Source organism: Electrona antarctica (genome assembly GCF_951216825.1).
Source record: "Electrona antarctica genome assembly, chromosome: 11".
In the NCBI taxonomy this organism is placed as follows: domain Eukaryota; kingdom Metazoa; phylum Chordata; class Actinopteri; order Myctophiformes; family Myctophidae; genus Electrona; species Electrona antarctica.
This window is the reverse complement of record NC_136792.1, coordinates 32,784,007-32,802,074: the sequence shown is the minus strand read 5'-3', so window position 1 is coordinate 32,802,074 and position 18,068 is coordinate 32,784,007. Positions and strand designations below refer to the sequence as shown.

General features: G+C 41.5%; 1 protein-coding gene across 1 annotated transcript in view; it reads left to right on the top strand.

Moving 5' to 3' along the window:
* Positions 1–18,068, top strand: part of arhgap42b (Rho GTPase activating protein 42b) — a 132,625-nt gene that overhangs the window by 102,437 nt on the left and 12,120 nt on the right. Inside the window, exons 10-19 of the mRNA XM_079515131.1 lie at positions 74–183; positions 6,436–6,514; positions 7,736–7,775; positions 8,625–8,687; positions 10,044–10,118; positions 11,219–11,303; positions 11,653–11,711; positions 14,784–14,889; positions 15,152–15,311; positions 15,943–16,093. Of these exons, the coding sequence (XP_079371257.1) occupies positions 74–183; positions 6,436–6,514; positions 7,736–7,775; positions 8,625–8,687; positions 10,044–10,118; positions 11,219–11,303; positions 11,653–11,711; positions 14,784–14,889; positions 15,152–15,311; positions 15,943–16,093 (928 nt within the window). The remainder of the gene's footprint in view (positions 1–73; positions 184–6,435; positions 6,515–7,735; positions 7,776–8,624; positions 8,688–10,043; positions 10,119–11,218; positions 11,304–11,652; positions 11,712–14,783; positions 14,890–15,151; positions 15,312–15,942; positions 16,094–18,068) is intronic.

The window sequence follows — 18,068 nt, the reverse complement described above, 5'->3', positions numbered from 1 at the left end:
TTTTAGAGTAGGATCCTGAAATAACGTCTTCACCTCCACGTGTGTGTTGCTTTGTGTCTGTGTGTATTTTTAGAACGGTCTGGTCATGAGCCCTGCCGAGATGTTCAAGCTGAAGTCGTGCATTCGGAGGAAAACAGACTCCATTGACAAGCGCTTCTGCTTTGATATAGAAGTCGTGGAAAGGTCTGTGTGTACTCAAATGTACCCTGTCATTGTCTTCTTGTTATTGTCACTTATATGGACTGAAAACATAAAAAAACGGAAATGGGAACGTAAATTCAACTGGAGTGAACTTTGAAGTGAATGAAAACACAATATGAATTCATTTGAAAGAGCATTTTTGGCACAGAGTTTGACTGACGTTAATATCTATTGCTGTCGTTGCTGAGTCATTCCTCCCACAGACTGACTGTTTATATCAAACCATCCGTTGCAAAGATTAGTTTGTCTGTATTATCATCTGTTATGTTATGTTGTGTTCTGGATGATGAACAGAGCCGAAATAGAGCTGGAAAAAGACACTGATGATACTATCATTAAACGTAGTGGATTTTTAAGACATTGCGTATATGTGATCCACTCTACCAGATGCGTCAACTTAGAGAAATATATATATATACAGTTTTTGTAAATAATATGTCATGCTAGCAGAGATACTGTATCTGACAGAGGGGGAAATGCTAGCATAGAGCACTCTAGGATGACAAAGAGTTTCAGTTCCTTATCCAGGTCTTAAGACCTGGAGGCGTGGCCAATGCTATTTCGCTATTTTGAGTGGCCAAACAGCATTGGCCACACCTACAGCTCTTAAGTTAAAGGAGAATTCCGCCCTAGCCATTTTTTACTGAATTCTATTGGTAATGTGTATATGTTAAAAAAAATCAAATAAATAGACGCTGGCCCTTTTAGAAAAAAGTAGGCGGGCCTTACGCTAGTTCTATAATAATAATAATAAACTTTATTTATATAGCACCTTTCATACATAAAATGCAACCCAAAGTGCTTCACATAAAACAAATAACAAGTAGCGGAATGCCGAAAAACAAAAAAGCAGGTCAATACAAGACAAAATATATACAAATTAGCAAATAAAAATAGCAATACAAAAAGAAGAAATGGTAAGGAAATTTGTATCAGAACATTGAATATGAACACAAGATAAATCTAAACAAATGCCAAGTTGAAAAAATAAGTTTTCAACTCGCTCTTAACAACAGCAAGGGAGGTCGCCCTTTTAAGTTGCAGTGGTAGTGTGTTCCACAACTTGGGGCTATACTGTAGACCCAGAAAGGGCCTCACCGGTGTTCTTATGTTGAGCTATACTATGCGGATGTCATGGAACAACAACGCTCCATGGGACTTTTCACAGCATCTAGAACAGATTAAAAAAAAGAAAAAAAAAACATTTTTGCGCGATTGAAGAAGAGATCTAGCGGAAGGGCCGCTACAGACGGTAAATCGGAAATCCGCTAAATCGGTATGGAACGCCCGGCATGTTTGTTTTTTTTGACGAATGGGTACGGGACTACAACTTAAAGTCAAACACTGCTTGTCCCGAATTCGCCTTTAAGTCATAAGACCTGGCGCAAAATATAGCACTTTTCATCTTCAAGACACAATAATCGTGGTTAATTAAGGTTCTAGCATAAAGACAGCCACTAGATGTACATGTGCTCTTCATAAAAAAGCATGTTCAATAATAGTTTGTAATTAGTCCCATCTCTCAAAATATCAGGAGTCCAAAATAAAAATGTTCCTGTCATTCATCTTCATTGTTCTGTTTTCTGAAAGTTTGTACATTCTGAAATGACACTGTTAGCGTTGCCTTCCTGGATAAAGAATAAATTAAGCTCCAACATTGGTGTACAATATTAATACCTATCAAAGGAAAATAAAAAGTGCCATTATGTGTGAATTGAAACACACTCTACACAAAAAGCTTGTCAGCAAATCTGTGATGCAGGTTTCTCTGCAACTAGATAATAGTAGATATAATGACTGAATCTTATTTTTTTTTGTGGCGGTGAAAACTGAAAAGCAACAGTGACATAATTATAGTACACACAAGCAAAGAATGTCACTGTCATGTAGAAACCTCATCTCCATATTTGAACTTCGTAAATTAACGTGTCTGTTTTGCTTGTCGATCTGCTACTTTTTTTTTTAAGTAACAGTTTTGGACATGAGGTTTCCACCCAACAGAGACGGTATGCTTATTGGCTCTTTGATGTCTTTGAACACAGTTTTTATATAAGACATTCTCCTGCCTTTCTTTTGTTCTCCTTTTGGAGTCACGTGTTCATAGGGTAATTATCTCTGATTAGTTTGAGAATAGACTGCGTTTGAACACAGCAGAGCCGTTTTTATTTTTTCAGATTTAACAGCCCCCAAAAGTAAACTTGTTGAATAGGAACAATAAGCTTTCATCGTTCACCTGAATATGCGTTCCTTTTGTGTTTTCAGCTCTTTGTGTTTTCCGCACATGTTGACTCGCTCTACCCAATATATCCCCCCCCCCCCCCTTTTGTTGTTGTTGTTGTCTGTGCCATTCCTCCATGCAGGCAGGTTGTTGTTTTTTTGTTTTCTTTGTGAAAACCATTTTTGTTAGGGATGCACGATATTGAAGTTTTGGCCTATATCCGATTATTTGCATGGTCAACTTGACCAATACCGACAAATAATGCATTACAAAGTGTCCTGTAGGAAACAACACAGTTATTTGATACCGATATTTGTATTTTATTTATTTAGGTCGATATTGTCGATAATGCGGTATCTGGCCGATATATCGGTGCATCCCTAATTTTGGTCTCTCCCTTTGCTTAGAAACGACATCTGTCGTGGAACACTTTTCAGACCACTTCAGTTTTTCTGTAAAGTCCGGTATGTGAACTTTCCAAGCGCCTGCATGTCCCGCCACTGCATGTGTGCTTTCCTTCCTAATCATTCTACAATCTACATCCACTAGTAGTTGTTCTTTTTTAACACCCTCACCAAATCAGACAACCCTCAGTCCAGGGCCGTCATTTTGGGGGATCCCAGGGAACGGTACTGTAATGAACCATTCACATTTAATCCCTTAAACCACATCATCCGTATTCTGCGGAAAACATTTAGCAGAAAATAGCCGATCGACAAGCTATTTAATGTAGAGAAAAAGGCCACTAGTACAGAGCCGCTCAACAAGGTATACCGGGATTTTATCTCAAATTCAGTTATTTTATGCATAATTTGTCTCCACCTGAACGTTTTACAGATTAATCAGATTTTAGATCATATCTCAATCCATGTCCGTCCATCTGCAAAGTTTTCTTGTCTACAGCCAATCAGCCATGCATTCAATCTGGTGTCGCCTATGATGACCCAATGTCATCACAGGCGAGCATTTTCACACATTTTAATATGTATTTATTTTAAAAAGAAAATTACAAATACATTTTCCCTGAAATGACACGTCTGCCTCAGTCAATGCAGGCCAACATGTCCATACAGTACTGTTGTCCATACAGTACTATAACATACCCACTTCCACAGTCTCTCAAATTAAATCATTGATTTTTTTTGGTGGGGGGGACAATTGAATAATAAGATCAATTTGCCACTGACTGAGGCATTTGACTGATTTTGGGCGAGCCGGCCTGGAGGCATATTGGTGGGGGGGGGGACATTAATAATTGATTGCCGAGTCCGTTCTGCCAAAGATTGATGTGCAAATTGAAAGCCTTGCAAATCAAGACTCCACCACCAACACCCAGGAAAGAGGAAATGGGCTGAATTGATCATGATGTATAATTTATGAGGCCGCGGCACCTGCACATTACGGCAGCCCAGGCAGCCTGCCTGCCTGTCTGCCGGAATGCTTAGGAGGCACAGTAGCGGATTCGCACTTCGCAGTGCCTTATTTGTCTCTTGATTTCTGAACCTGCGAGGGTGGTAGGGCCTCTCACCCCTACACCCCACCCTCCCACACCACTGCCACAACCCACACCCCAGTTGAACTCTTCTGCTGAGCACGGACATTGACTCCAGTTTCTTTTTTTTTTCCTTGCAATGTGAAAGTCATTTATCTTCCCGCTGATGCCCCAAGGTGCTTGTTCTAAACCACAAGGACAATGTGGGACCAAGGCTTCCAGTCAGCTTCTTAGCTCATCCATTCATCCTCATTATTTTTTTCTTTTTTAAACGGTGGCCGGCCGGCCCTCCTCCTCCTGTAGACCCTGGAATGGGGCCAGAAAATCATCCACCGACACCACTGTCCTCCCTGCTCTTTAAAAAGCAACACGCATAGCGTTCCACACGCCTCGCTCTCTGCTACAGTACTAACTATACTGCTGCTGCTCATGTTGTGTCAACATTTGAACAGCAAGCACTTCAGAGCCACGGCTGAATCTAGAGTAGTATACCGCTGGGTGATGTGACTTGACTTCAAATCAAGAGATTGATAGGACTTCAATTTCAATCAATATCACTATTGGTTTTGCCTCAATTCTGATCGATACAAACATACAGTACATATGTTGATCAGCTAGAAAGTTGATCTACAGGCTCGCAAATTCTCGACAATGACCGGTTGGGTGTTAATTACTTAAAACAGGGGTGAAATAAATTGGGTGTTGATACAATAGATTATGGTTTCAGTTACTGCATTTTCTATTTCTCAACATTCTTGATAGCAATGTTTAGTTGTAAATTACATTGTGTGTTTGTTTACAATTGCCTAGCGTGCTTTCTGGTCTAGAGGGGCGGGTAGCGCATTTCTCATGCGCTGGATAATATTGGTTCACCGATCTGAGACCCCCCACCCCCCCCCCCCCCCCCCCCCCCCCTCCGCCCTGGTAGAAAACAGCAAAAAACAGCAACAGAGAAAACTGACGTCACAATGTGATTCGTTCCCCCAAGCTTTCATTTTTTGAGCCGAATGCGAACGAAAATAATTGACCAGCCCTACTGCTAACCAATAATACTGCTATGCTAGCATTTCAACAGAAAACACTTTTGAAATCATCAATATCATTTGATGTCGAGCAGAAACACTACTCAGTCATACTAGAGTGTCACTATACAGTATCTTCACTATTCTATTTTATTTTATTCTGTATATAGTAACATCAAAGGGACGGTTTTGGACATGCATGGTTTCCACCCGACAGCGACGATATACAGTAACAGCAACACCAATGTGTAATCCGCCCTCAGATAACACTCCAAAGCCATTATCAGGGACAACAGACAGTCCATCCGTGCATGGTATTATCTTAGCGACGGGATGCAACACTGGTGATGCTGTAGATTAGAGAGGTGATGAGGGTTCTGTGGGTGTGTTGTTGGCGTGACGCATAATCAAGGAAGCACTCTGGAATCAAGCATGGCAGCACGCCTCATTTTCTGGGTTTTAATTGGAAGGGGGGGGTGTAATCACAGGGGCAACAGGAGAGCACAGTTTGAAGCAGGAGCGTTTTGACACACCGTCTATTTCAGTTCCACCGCCATCCATATGGGCCGTCGTGGTGTGGTGTAGTAGTTTAGTTTGGTCTGGGCCAGAGTTTAAGACTTTTTTATCAGCTGAGACCCGAAAGATTAATTTGATGTCTTCCCAACTGTTAATTGTGAATTAACCACTTAACCCATTAAGACCTGAGGTTGATTCTACCTACAAAATATGACTTCTAAATCATTACCGGTAGTTCTCACACTTTCAAGATTTCTTTTCAAAAATGATCAAAAATTGCACATGAACAAGCTTGTATATCTGATATTTTTGAATAGCCAATGACATAGATGCTTAACTGGTTTTAATTGTGATAATAGCTGATCTAGCTTGTAGCTCTATCTATAGTGCCTCCCCCTGGTCAGCTGGGGCACCTGATGGAGGGGAAAGGAACTGGTTGGAATAACGTGTTCCTTCCACACGCTACACCCTACCGGGGAAACTCCCCCCTGGCAGAGGGAGAGTAGCACCCAGGATTACAGCATAGGCAATTGGCACCCGGTGGGTGAAAAAATGGGTTTCAAAATTGTGGGATAAAAATGAACTGTAGACCAGTGATTCTCAAACCTTTTCAAGTCAAGGACGCCCAAATGATTATATATTTGGCCACGGACTCCCATCTGAAAATATTTTGTGCCAGGGTCCACAGAAGTGAAGATTTATATATATTTTTTAAATGTTTACGATTATTTTTGATATTTTTCATTAATATACATAGTAGCCTATACATGGATAAAGTGGTTTAAATGATTATGACGCTATACTTTGCTGGTGACACCCTGGAACCCCTCCAAGGACCCCTGGGGGTCCCCAGACCCCCCGGAACCCCTCCAAGGACCCCTGGGGGTCCCCAGACCCCACTTTGGGAAGCACTGCTGTAGACAGTATGATCCTGAGGCTGTGGTCCCTGCCTCAGACCTGCTCTCTTCTCTCTGAACTCCTTCCAGGCACGGCATCGTCACGATGCAGGCACTGTCAGAGTCCAACAGGAGACTGTGGCTGGAGGCCATGGATGGAAAAGAGCCGGTAAGAAGCTGTCTCTGTCTGTCTGTCTGTCTGTCTGTCTGTCTGTCTGTCTGTCTGTCTCTCTCTGTCTCTGTCTCTCTCTCTCTGTCTCTCTCTCTCTCTCTCTCTGTCTCTCTCTCTCTGTCTCTCTCTGTCTGTCTCTCTCTCTCTCTCTCTCTCTCTCTCTCTCTCTCTCTCTCTCTCTCTCTCTCTCTCTCTCTCTTCTCCTTAATCTTCAGCCAGCTCCATGTTGGAAGAGCTTTTCTCTCTGTCTCTCTCTCTCTGTCTCTCTCTCTCTGTCTCTCTGTCTCTCTCTCTCTGTCTCTCTGTCTCTCTCTCTCTCTGTCTCTCTGTCTGTCTCTCTCTCTCTCTCTCTCTCTCTCTCTCTCTCTCTCTCTCTCTCTCTCTCTCTGTCTCTCTCTCTCTCTCTCTCTCTCTCTCTCTCTCTCTCTCTCTCTCTCTCTCTCTCTCTCTCTCTCTCTCTCTCTCTCTCTCTCTCTCTCTCTTCTCCTTAATCTTCAGCCAGCTCCTTGTTGGAAGAGCTTTAGAATGGGGTTTTGAGGAGGACAAAAGTTGCCAGAAAATGAATCACATGACACTGACGCCACCTTGTGGGCGTCTTCAGGATAGGTCCAGGATACATCTTTCTGAGAAGAGAGCAAGACCTTTGACATGACATCGCCGATACTACAAATGTCTTCTCAGTCCTAAAAGATTTCTGAGAAAACCTATGTTGCTATATCAGTGGTGCGCAAACTATTTCATGTCAAGGACCCCCAACATTACACAGTATGTATTTGACCGCAGACCATAATCTCACAATTGTTTGTACCCCAGAAGCAAAGATTGGAGTAAAAATGTTCACTTTAAAAGAATAATATATTCAAGGATTTTCACAAAGCTTCTATATCTGATATTTTTGAATAGCCAAAGTATAAAATAATGCCTGAAGATGGCACCCGCGATACATACCCTCATACCTATGAGGGTATTGAGAGCACTGTCCCCTTTGACTATCTTAAATAGCAATCCCATTAAAGTGCAGAGGACAAATATCACGTACGTGCAAAATATACAGCGGCAAAAACACCCCAAGTCGTGGGGACGAAATTATTATCATGTAGCCTACTGTATTATTGTTGAAATGAACAGTACTGCGCCTCATTCCTCTGATTTCAGTATTCCCACAAAGCTTGATCATGTTACTGTATATGCCGTGAACCTTATTCTTATTCTTTTCAGATTTACAACCTCCCAGCCATACTGAGCAAGAAGGAAGAGAGTAAGTGTTTTCACATTCCATGGCTTAATTTTATTTCAACATTACATCAACATTGACTTGAGTAAAAGTACAAAAGTATTGGCATCAAAGTCATTAAGCAAAATGTACCATTTCCAAGTTTCAAAATGTATGAAAATCCTTTGAAAATAGCCATTTACAAATATCATATGTATGTTTTGGAGTAATGATCTAAATCTACAAAATATTTAGTAACTAAAGTTTTCATATAGGCCTAATTGTAGTAAAGTAAACAGTACAATATTTCACTCTGAGATGTAGTGCAGTAGAAGAAATGCATTTTCTGTTTGTTTAATAAAGAGCTGTAGAGACGTGGTAGACTGTAGTGATGTAGTTTTCATCAGAATATAGAGCTAACACTTATTTTAACCAAAGAAAATCGCTTACCTTCATGTAATGTACTGTAAGGTATACATGATTACTGATTAGAGCCACCGAGTGGCGCGCTACGAGCTTGTAGGTCTGCTATTTTTGAAAAATCGTAAAAATGTGGCTCAAATCTTTGAATATATATTCTTTCAAAGTGAATGTTTTTAACTCAGGTCTAAATGGGTTAAATATATTTACATTTTTACACTCTTGCCCACTCTTCCTTAGTGCTCACTCTTCCTGTGTCCTTGTGGAGTAGATTTAGCTGTACATGTAGCTACCCACCGCGATGTTTGAAGATGTGCCCACTCAGCTGACGTAATGCTGCTTGCAGTATCAGATTGTTGAGTAGGATTAGTCAGAGGGACATGCATATTATTCCATTTCCTGTGGCGTTGCGTGTGTCATATACAGTACTTGACATTTCTAACCCCCCCTTTTCTCCTCATCTCCTGTTTGCAGCGTTCCTTAATGAAGCAGGCTTTAATTTTGTGAGGAAATGCATTGACCTAGTGGAGATGAGAGGTGAGGCACGCAAGCTACAGTACATGTAGTAGTATATCGTTGCTGTTGGGCTGAAACCTCTTATCTTCATATTCTAACTTGTGTTGTTTTCTTTGTTTTGTTTTTTTTTTGCAAATGAACGTCCTACTGGATCATACTACAGCGTCAAACAAAAGCATCAAAACGTTGCTGTTTTTGAATTAGAATGCTGAAAAGTAACAGTTTCCACCCAACAGAGACAAGATATATTTTTTTTATGATCAGTACTTTATTTGGATTTTTTACAAATACAGAAAACAGAAAAAACGAACACAAGCAACAACAACAACAACAGAATACGTATGCATGGACATTATGTATGAACACAGAAACATAATATAAAACAAGGATAGTCAAGATAAACAAATACAAATAAAAAGAAATCAAATTAAAAGTTTAAATTAGTTTACACGACCAAACACGCAGCATCATCAACCGTATCATATGTATACTAATACAGTAAACAATCAAAAGGGCATTGCCTGACCATGGATCACATCAAGGACCTGCAACATGACTGAGGAACACGTTCCACTTCGAATCATATTTATCCAACTGATTATTCATCTTAAAGGATAACCTCTCCAAAGCAGCCACAGTACCAAGCTGAGTGAACCATACATGTGCTGGAGGCAAAACCTCAGACTTCCAATCCAGTCAGCTAGAGGTGCGGGGAAGAGACAAGATATTTATGATATTGTTGCTGTTGGGTGGAAACCTCATATGTCCAAAACTGTTAAGTTTCATTACAATTCCAAAGTAGCAAAACATAGCAGATCTAATACTTGTAGATCTGCACACACATCCACTAACTAAAACGCCAGGTGCTGGGCCGAGGTAAATAATAGAAAAGAAAATAAGGTCCGCACACTGGACTGAGCTCCAAAGCTTAAATATGTATTCTTTACACCAAAGTGGACTTGACGTTTCGAGCCTCACGGCTGATGAAGAGCCGTGAGCCTCCAAACATCATGTCCACTTTGTTGTAAAGAATAAATATTTAAGCTTTGGAGCTTAGGAAATGGTAATGTGTGTACATTTTTCAGCCTTTAACCAATCCGTAAGCATGCATACTTATTACTTGCAGACTGAACCACAATCAGATATGTTTGTTTACAATCTGCATAGGAGCGTCATGCCTTTCTGTCTTGATACAAATAAGCACGGTATTGTACTGTACATCCATATTAATTAAGAAGTCACCGAAATACAAAACAAAAATGTGGAGTGTGGAGAGTATGATTTCAGAAATACAGTACAGAGAATAACACAGGGAACAGTGGTTTTGGGGGTTGAAGATAGCTAGATTAAAGTGTCCTTTACGTCTTTGACTTTTAGGTTTAAACACAAAGGGACTGTACAGAATCGGAGGCGTCAACTCCAAGGTGCAGAAGCTGATGGCCACCGTCTTTTGTAAGTGTAACCTCAATGCGTCTCTTCATTCCGCATTGAGAGCTTGTAGATCGTCTACTTTCACTACGTATTAATTATTATGTATTTTTTTAATGGAATTTCTAAGATTTGTTTGCCTGTTTTTAAAATATATAGTACATAAAATGTCTTTTTGGAATGGTCAGGGGCTGATTAACTAATTAATTCAACAGCCTAACCTTGTGTTTTAGAGAGAGTGGCGCTGTACTACTGTATGTGAGGATAGAGCTCCTCCTTGTGGCGGGACAGTGTAATATTGCATGTAGCACAGTCATAAACACATTGCACACACATCATTAAGTCTGAATGGCAAAAATAACAACAAAGCACATGGAAACTGATTTTTAATCACCATTCGCATTCTTAGATGGGTTGAAATGTGTGTGAAATCTGATTTCTAACGATGGACAGATGCTAGGTTGGTTTACCTAGGAGTGAGGACCCTAGTTTGAGGCACAACAGTCTCTACAGTTTGTAAATACATCAAAGATGTGACAATAATCCATTTCTAATGGATAAACCCTTGGCCTGGAAGAGAGGTCATCTCTTAGAGTGTTTCAACCCTTAACCAGTAACCACACAACACTCCAGTTAAGGGGTCAGCTGTGATTGGCCAAATCACTGCCCCTCTCATCCAGGCTTCCAGCTATTGTCCTCTATCTTATGCCAGAGCCAACAGGAGGCTCTCTCTGCCTTAATTGTGTGTCCTTGGGGGATTGCAGGCACTGAGAGGTCTCTAGGAGTATGGTTTTCTCCCTGCCTAGGGGTCCTCCTACAGTGTGCAGTGTGCATGTGTCCGTCCTTGTCCACGCTTGGCCATACTTGTGTGTATTTGGAGTGTTTGTTTGAGCCTTCTCTGCTGTGTCACTGTCCTTGTAGTTGCTGTTGAATCTGTCCCAGTGAGTGTCTCTTCCTTCCCTCCTCTCGGGAGACATTGGGGCTATTGTTAGCATGCATCACATATCCCTCACTCCACATTATATGCATGTGATTACCTAGCTTGCTGTAAGTCGCTCTCGAAAAGGGCATCTGCTGTGTAATTGTAAGTTGTGGATCCCTGTGCACTCGTTCGTTTCCAACAGCAACCAAAGCGGCCGTGGACATGGACCTGGATCCAGAGACGTGGGACAATAAGACCATCACCAGCGGCCTGAAGAATTACCTAAGGTCAGCTCGCCCCCATTATGAGAGTGTGTGTGTGTGTGTGTGTGTGTGTGTGTGTGTGTGTGTGTGTGTGTGTGTGTGTGTGTGTGTGTGTGTGTGTGTGTGTGTGTGTGTGTGTGTGTGTGTGTGTGTGTGTGTGTGTGTGTGTGTGTGTGTGTGTGTGTGTGTGTGTCAGAGGCTGTTAGGAACATCATTACCTTCAGTATAATGCATTCAGCACCGCCGGATAATCACAAAGAGGAGAAGAGGGCCTTTTCCTTGAACTGAAGAAAAAACAGCCGTGTCAAAACTGGAGATGTAATTGAGGTTGCTTCTTTGTTGGTCGTCTTCTTTTCTCTGTGTGCTCCACCAGGTGTCTCTCAGAGCCTCTAACGACGTTCAAGCTGCACAAGGATTTCATCATGGCTGTTAGTAAGTTATGAAAGGCCTATATGGCAGCCTCTTCTATCAAGGGGCTGGAGGGCGGCAGGCGTTCAGGGGCAGTAGTGGAATAAGTATTAATGCTGCTATATAGAACTACTCCGTTAAAGGTAAATGTCCGGAATTCAAAATTGACTTGAGTAAATTTACAAAAGTATCAGCATCAAAATGTACTTAAAGTACGAAAAGTATAAAGTACTGATTATGCAGAATGTATAAAATGTTTTGAAAATAGCAGATTTACAAGCTCACAATGCGTTGCATCGTGACATAGATGGGTGAATGTAATGCACAATCTTTGTAAATATTGTAAATATATGTAAAGTGACGCATTGTGAGCTTGTAGATCGGCTATTTTCAAATGGACAAATTGTATATAGGGCTGAAGTGGTAGTGGTTAATATATGTTTAGTATTAATAATACAAATCTACAAAGTAACTTGTGACTTTACTAAAGTAAAGTACATATAACTCAAAACTACTTACAGGTAAGTACAATACTAAGTAAATGTACTTTGTGACTTTACACCACTGCTCAGGGGTACAGTGGCCGGCAGAGCAGCCGGATGGGAACCGTGAGGTTCCCAGTTTGATCCCTGTGGGCTCCCCCAGAGTTAGTGTTGAAGTGTCCTTGAGTAAGACTATGAACCCATAATTGCTCCCGATGTGCAGGTTGGTGCCTTGCATGGTTTCCTCCACCATCAGTGTATGAATGGGTGAATGTAATGCACAATCTATGTAAAGCGCCTTGAATAAAGGCGCTATATAAATGCGCCATTTACCATCAGTCGACTGAAGACACCGCCATGTGCCATTTCGTTGCTGTCGGGTAGAAACGTATTCTCTCCATGTTTCAGCTCTTTGTGTTTTTTCGTGAATGGACGCCCTACTTGATCATACTACAACGTCACACTTCGCGCTGCTACTCTGCTACTTCTGTATTTGAATCCTGAAAAGTAACAGTTTTGGGCATAATGGGGTTTTCAACCGACAGAGATGATAGTTAATAGCTTTTTATTTTTTTGTAATCCCACGATTTTGGAACCCATTTTTCACCCCTGTGTCAATTATCTAATGTGATCCTGGGCTCTCACACCCTCCGCCAACCTGGGGAGAGCAATGGACTTGAACTCATGCTTCCTTTGTGCATGAGTTGCTCCTTTAGGGTGCACTCACACGGTTCATGCAATTCTCTGTGCTCGTTGGGTGTTGTGTCATGGCCGCCCAGCGGCCCAATGCATTTCCAATGGAGGTCACATGGTTTGACCCAACATTGTGTTGTGTGAGGGGGAGGGGCGCAGTCGTCCGCCCCTCCCCCTCACACAACACAATGTTGGGTCAAACCATGTGACCTCCATTGGAAATGCATTGGGCCGCTGGGCGGCCATGACACAACACCCAACGAGCACAGAGAATTGCATGAAAGGTGTGAGCTCAGCCTTACACCTGACAGGGGGGAGTTCCTTTCTCCCCCTGGCTGGCAGTTTAGAGACCAGGATTACTGCATGTGTTTTGTGAGGGTACCTACCCTAGGGGACACGGGGAGAACATGCAAACTCCACACAGAAAGGCCCTTTCGCCAACCCCGCCTCGGGTATGGGCACTGATGACGCGGAGTAGAGAACACGCCGCCAGCACCCACAACGTCCCCAGCGGGAATCGAACCCAGGACCTTCTAGCTGTGAGGCGACAGCACTACCGACTGTGCCGCCGTGCTTTTTCAATGCCTTACTTTTTCATACTACAGTGTCACATTTATGATATCAGCTATTTAAACAAATATTCTGATACATTTGAAAACATTTGAACTGGGACATTCTGCATGTACTTTCTACTTTTGGTACTTTAAGTACATTTTGATCCCAATACTTTTGTACTTTTACTCAAGTTATGTTTAATTCTGGACTTGAGTATTTCTGCATTGTATTGATACTTTTACTCAAATACAACATTTGAGTACTTTTTCCACCACTGCCCTCACGTCCTGGTTTTAACCTCTGGCGTCGCAGTCCCTCCCCCTTTCATGACGACGACAGGCCCGGAAGAGAATTCCCCATTCATTTCTTCCCATAGACGTTTCAAAAAGTATTTATTTAAAGACCTTATAAACCTCAGACAGAACCAACTCTTGTTGTGACAAATCATGACAATAAACACAATGTTTTGGGCCGATCAAATAATTCGAAAGAAGAAAAAAAGGGCCGGGTACAACACTTTCTTTTTCTTTTCTTTTTTTTCTTCTAAGGATGTAATGGCGGCTATAGACCACATGGGTGTGCCAGGCTGCTTAATTGCCCATGCAAATGCACCATGGGAATTGTAGCACCACTGAAAACGGATAGAATATTATCTTTCACAATAGAGTGTACTGTACTTGCAGACTACAGTATGATGAACGTTAACAAATCAACAGATACACATTGAAAGCATGATGGTGTCCATTTAAATCCGGTTCCTAATTTAGTTGTCTGTCTGTTATGTACTGTATCTATAGTATTTATATAAGTATACTGTATCTATATCTGTCTGTCGGTCTGTCTGTCTGTCTGTCTGTCTGTCTGTCTGTCTGTATCTATAGTATTTATAGAGTATTTAAGTTCACTTCAGATTGTATTTATTTACAATGCAACCAACAACATTAGAATGGACATTGCCCAACTTGTACGCTGCCCTTATTTTACGAGAGACGAAACCTAATACCTTCCACAGGAATTAGGAAAGTCTATGACCGAAATGTTGTGTACCAGAGTTGTATGCTGTGCATGTTGGTACCCTTCACGTAAAAAAAGAGGAAAACTATACAAAGACTTGGCTATAGGATATTAAAATGGTATGACAATGGCATGGCTAGTGATGACCACAACAGTCAGATGAAAATAATGTTTTCTGAAAAACTTCATATTCAGATAAGAAATCTATCAAAATGAGGCCCTGTAGGTCAGAAGGAGCACTTATACAGTATGTCTGCCTGCATGCCCGGCCTGCCCGCCAGCCCACCTACCTATTCATCAATCAATAATAGTGTTTCTTTTATGTATGGCATCATGATCCTCTCTCTTTCAGAATCGGATGACCAGAACTACAGGGTGTGTGCCGTCCATGCTTTGCTCCACAAGCTCCCGGAGAGGAACAGGGAGATGCTGGAGATGCTGATAAAACACCTTGTTACGTAGGTCTTCTTCAAGCTCTCCTCGTAAAATTGTTAAAGACCATCCCTGTACCTGGACGATAACCTGCTAGCTGCTAGATAAAAGTCCACTTCAGAGAAAAGGATTGCTCTGAAGTGTCATGACAAGTTATTGCTCAGTAAAAAAAAATTGCAAATCTTTGAATATATATTATGTTCTAAAGCAAACATTTTTAACTCAAATCTTTTTCTTCTGAGTGTGTTTTTAGAGATTTTGTTTTGTTTTTCTCCACTCATCGCGCAGAGTTTCGACTCAGAGCCAGTCCAACCTGATGACGGTGTCCAACCTGGGTGTGGTGTTTGGGCCCACGCTCATGCGCTCCCAGGAGGAGACGGTGGCAGCCATGATGAACATCAAGTTCCAGAACATCGTGGTGGAAATACTTATCGAGAACTTTGACAAGGCGAGAGAGAGAGAAAGAGAAAGAGAGAGAGAGATTGTTCTAGCTGTACTTGTTTAGTTTATGTATTTATTTTCCCAAGGGGGGAAACTAAGGATAATGGCCCTCAGCTCCCAATCCTTGGAACCAACACTAGAATGAGTTGTTTATCTCTTTATTGAGACCGATAGTAACAGGCTTTTATATTTATTTATTTCTAAAGCAGTGTTTAGGCATTTTTTCAGGCCATGTATTCCTTAGTTGAGAGATGGAGCAGGGACCCCCACTTCATACAGTATTTTGTGAGCTTGTATATGTTTTTGTAGATGTGTTTTTCTGTGAATGTTCCCCCTTGTTTCCTTTATTTTCAGACATTTTCACAACAAATAATTACAATTAACATTCCAATCACACAACACATTCAGACCCCCTGTAGTAACCCCCTGTAGTTTTAAAATAAATCTTCTCTTCCGGGTGTCCCTGGCACAAAACATTTTCAGATGGCCATGGCCACATGCATAATCAACTTGGGGGACCTTGACTGCACTCACTCTGGCTAGGCCTATCACCAGCTGTATTTTGCAACATTGAAGCAGTTCCTTAGCGTTGTTAATAAGCAGTTATTCTTCTCCTCGGACCCCCATGCACATCCCAGGTGTTCCACCAGGCTCCGGACCCCAACGTGCCTCTGCCCCAGCCCCAGTCTCGGCCCGGCACCCGCAGGAGCAGAGCCATCTGCCTCTCCTCAGGGCCCAGGAAGCCCCGCAGCCTCTACACCCCCACACTGTGTCTGGCTGACGCAGAAAGTGAGTACCAGAGTATGGCTGGGTGCATGCCGCCCGGTTTTATAGCTGCGTTCAGCCCTGGGTAGTTAGAGCGGTGTGATTACGGTATCTTCGCCCCCCAGCTGGAAAAATCCAATTGAAGCGACGTCCGCGTCGCCCCGATTACAACCAAAGCGTATGTTAACCCATTTTGGGCGAGAACCCCTTTTGGTGTTAGCATTATGTTATGCTTTAGCTATTAAAAAATAGCAGATCTACAAGCTCATAGCGCGCCACCGAGTGGCGCGCTACAAGCTTGTAGGTCTGCTATTTTGAAAAATCAAAGAACGACTGACATAGAAACATAGCTTTTTCAGAAAACTGTCAGGATGTAGAAGACATTTTTTTAATCTGATCTCAGGTCAAAATGGGTTAAATATATTGAACCGAGCTTTCTTGGGTGAACATTTGGTTACACTCCTAAAGTTAAATTACTTCGCAAAGGGACTTTTTTTTTGGCTGACCAAAGTGAAGCGATTGGAGCGACTGGAAACAAATATATCTTCAGGTCTGAACGCAGCTTAACGGTATCTTACTGGAGGCTGTGAATAGATTTTGATTGAATACCTTATCAGTTTGCAAAAGTACAGAGGTACAGTTGTACAATACTGCTGAAAGCACAACACAAGAAGCCCTGAGGGCTTGTTTCCATTGTGGTCCTGTGTATTCAATTCATCAAGACATATAAAGACAATACCATAGAAGAAATGATCAATACTAGGATACTACTCCTTGTCAGCGAGAGTCTGGACTTATCTTTCAAGACCAACAGAATATTTTGTTCTATGATAATATAAACACCAATTATCTCAAAAGAAAGCAGAGAGTATCTACTTTCATCAGTGGAAAAACTGTCACTGCAATGTTCCGGTCTTTATTTACTGGCAGCTGAATATAGCTTGTTTTCACAAAAACTAAACGGAAAGCAGAGAAAAAAGCCGGAACACGATTGATTGAATAAACATGCTTTCAGAATGCACGTGGCCCACCGATCTGACTACTTAAAGGACAACTTTATTTTTTTTCAACCAAGGTTCATGTTTTAGGTTGTTATTAGGGAAAGTAAAAGATGAGTGTTACATTTTTTTAATTTGCTGCTTTCTTTCGTTTTAGGGATTTTAGCTGTTTTTGACAGGGGGGCGGGGGCATTCGAGCATGGGGCTAAATATGTATTTTTTTACAAAATGCTATAGCAATTTCTTTTTTTATTATTTACTATAGTCCTACTAGACCCCAGGAAATTACATCTGGCCACAAAAGATCACAGGATCTACTGAATGTGTCAAACTGACATATTGAGCCTATGACAGTGTGGCTTCCCCCCAGTAGGCCTCCTTCACATTAAGTAGATCCTGCGATCTTCTGTGGCCAGATGTTATTTCCTGGGGTCTATTAGGAATATAGTAAATAATAAAAAAATAAATTGCCATAATATTTTGTAAAAAAATACATATTTAGCCCCATGTTCGAATGCCCCCGCCCCCTGTCAAAAACAGCTAAAATCCCTAAAACGAAAGAAAGCAGCAAATTAAAAAAAATGAACACCCATCTTTTACTTTCTCTAATAACAACCTAAAACATGAACCTTGGTTGAAAAAAACTAAAGTTGTCCTTTAACACGGCACAAGGTTGGGAACATCTGTTAGAGGCTGTTTAAACAGGCTTTAATAGGGTGTAGTTTATAGACCCTGTAAGCAGGTTTTAATGGTCAGTAGTTTTCTAAAAAAAAAACACATCATTCACTAAACTCACCCCACACAGCCGTCAGGTTTTTTGTACTACTGAATCTGACATAGCGAATACTGAATCAAATTAGTGTTGACTTTTTACCGTAGGTTTTACTCTCGAGTCTCGAGTGAGAAAAGCATGGACAGAGTGGCGCTGGCTGATGACATATCAGCAACAACGTGGCTACGTAACAATGTGGCTATGTAACAGAGTGGCGCTGGCTGATGAC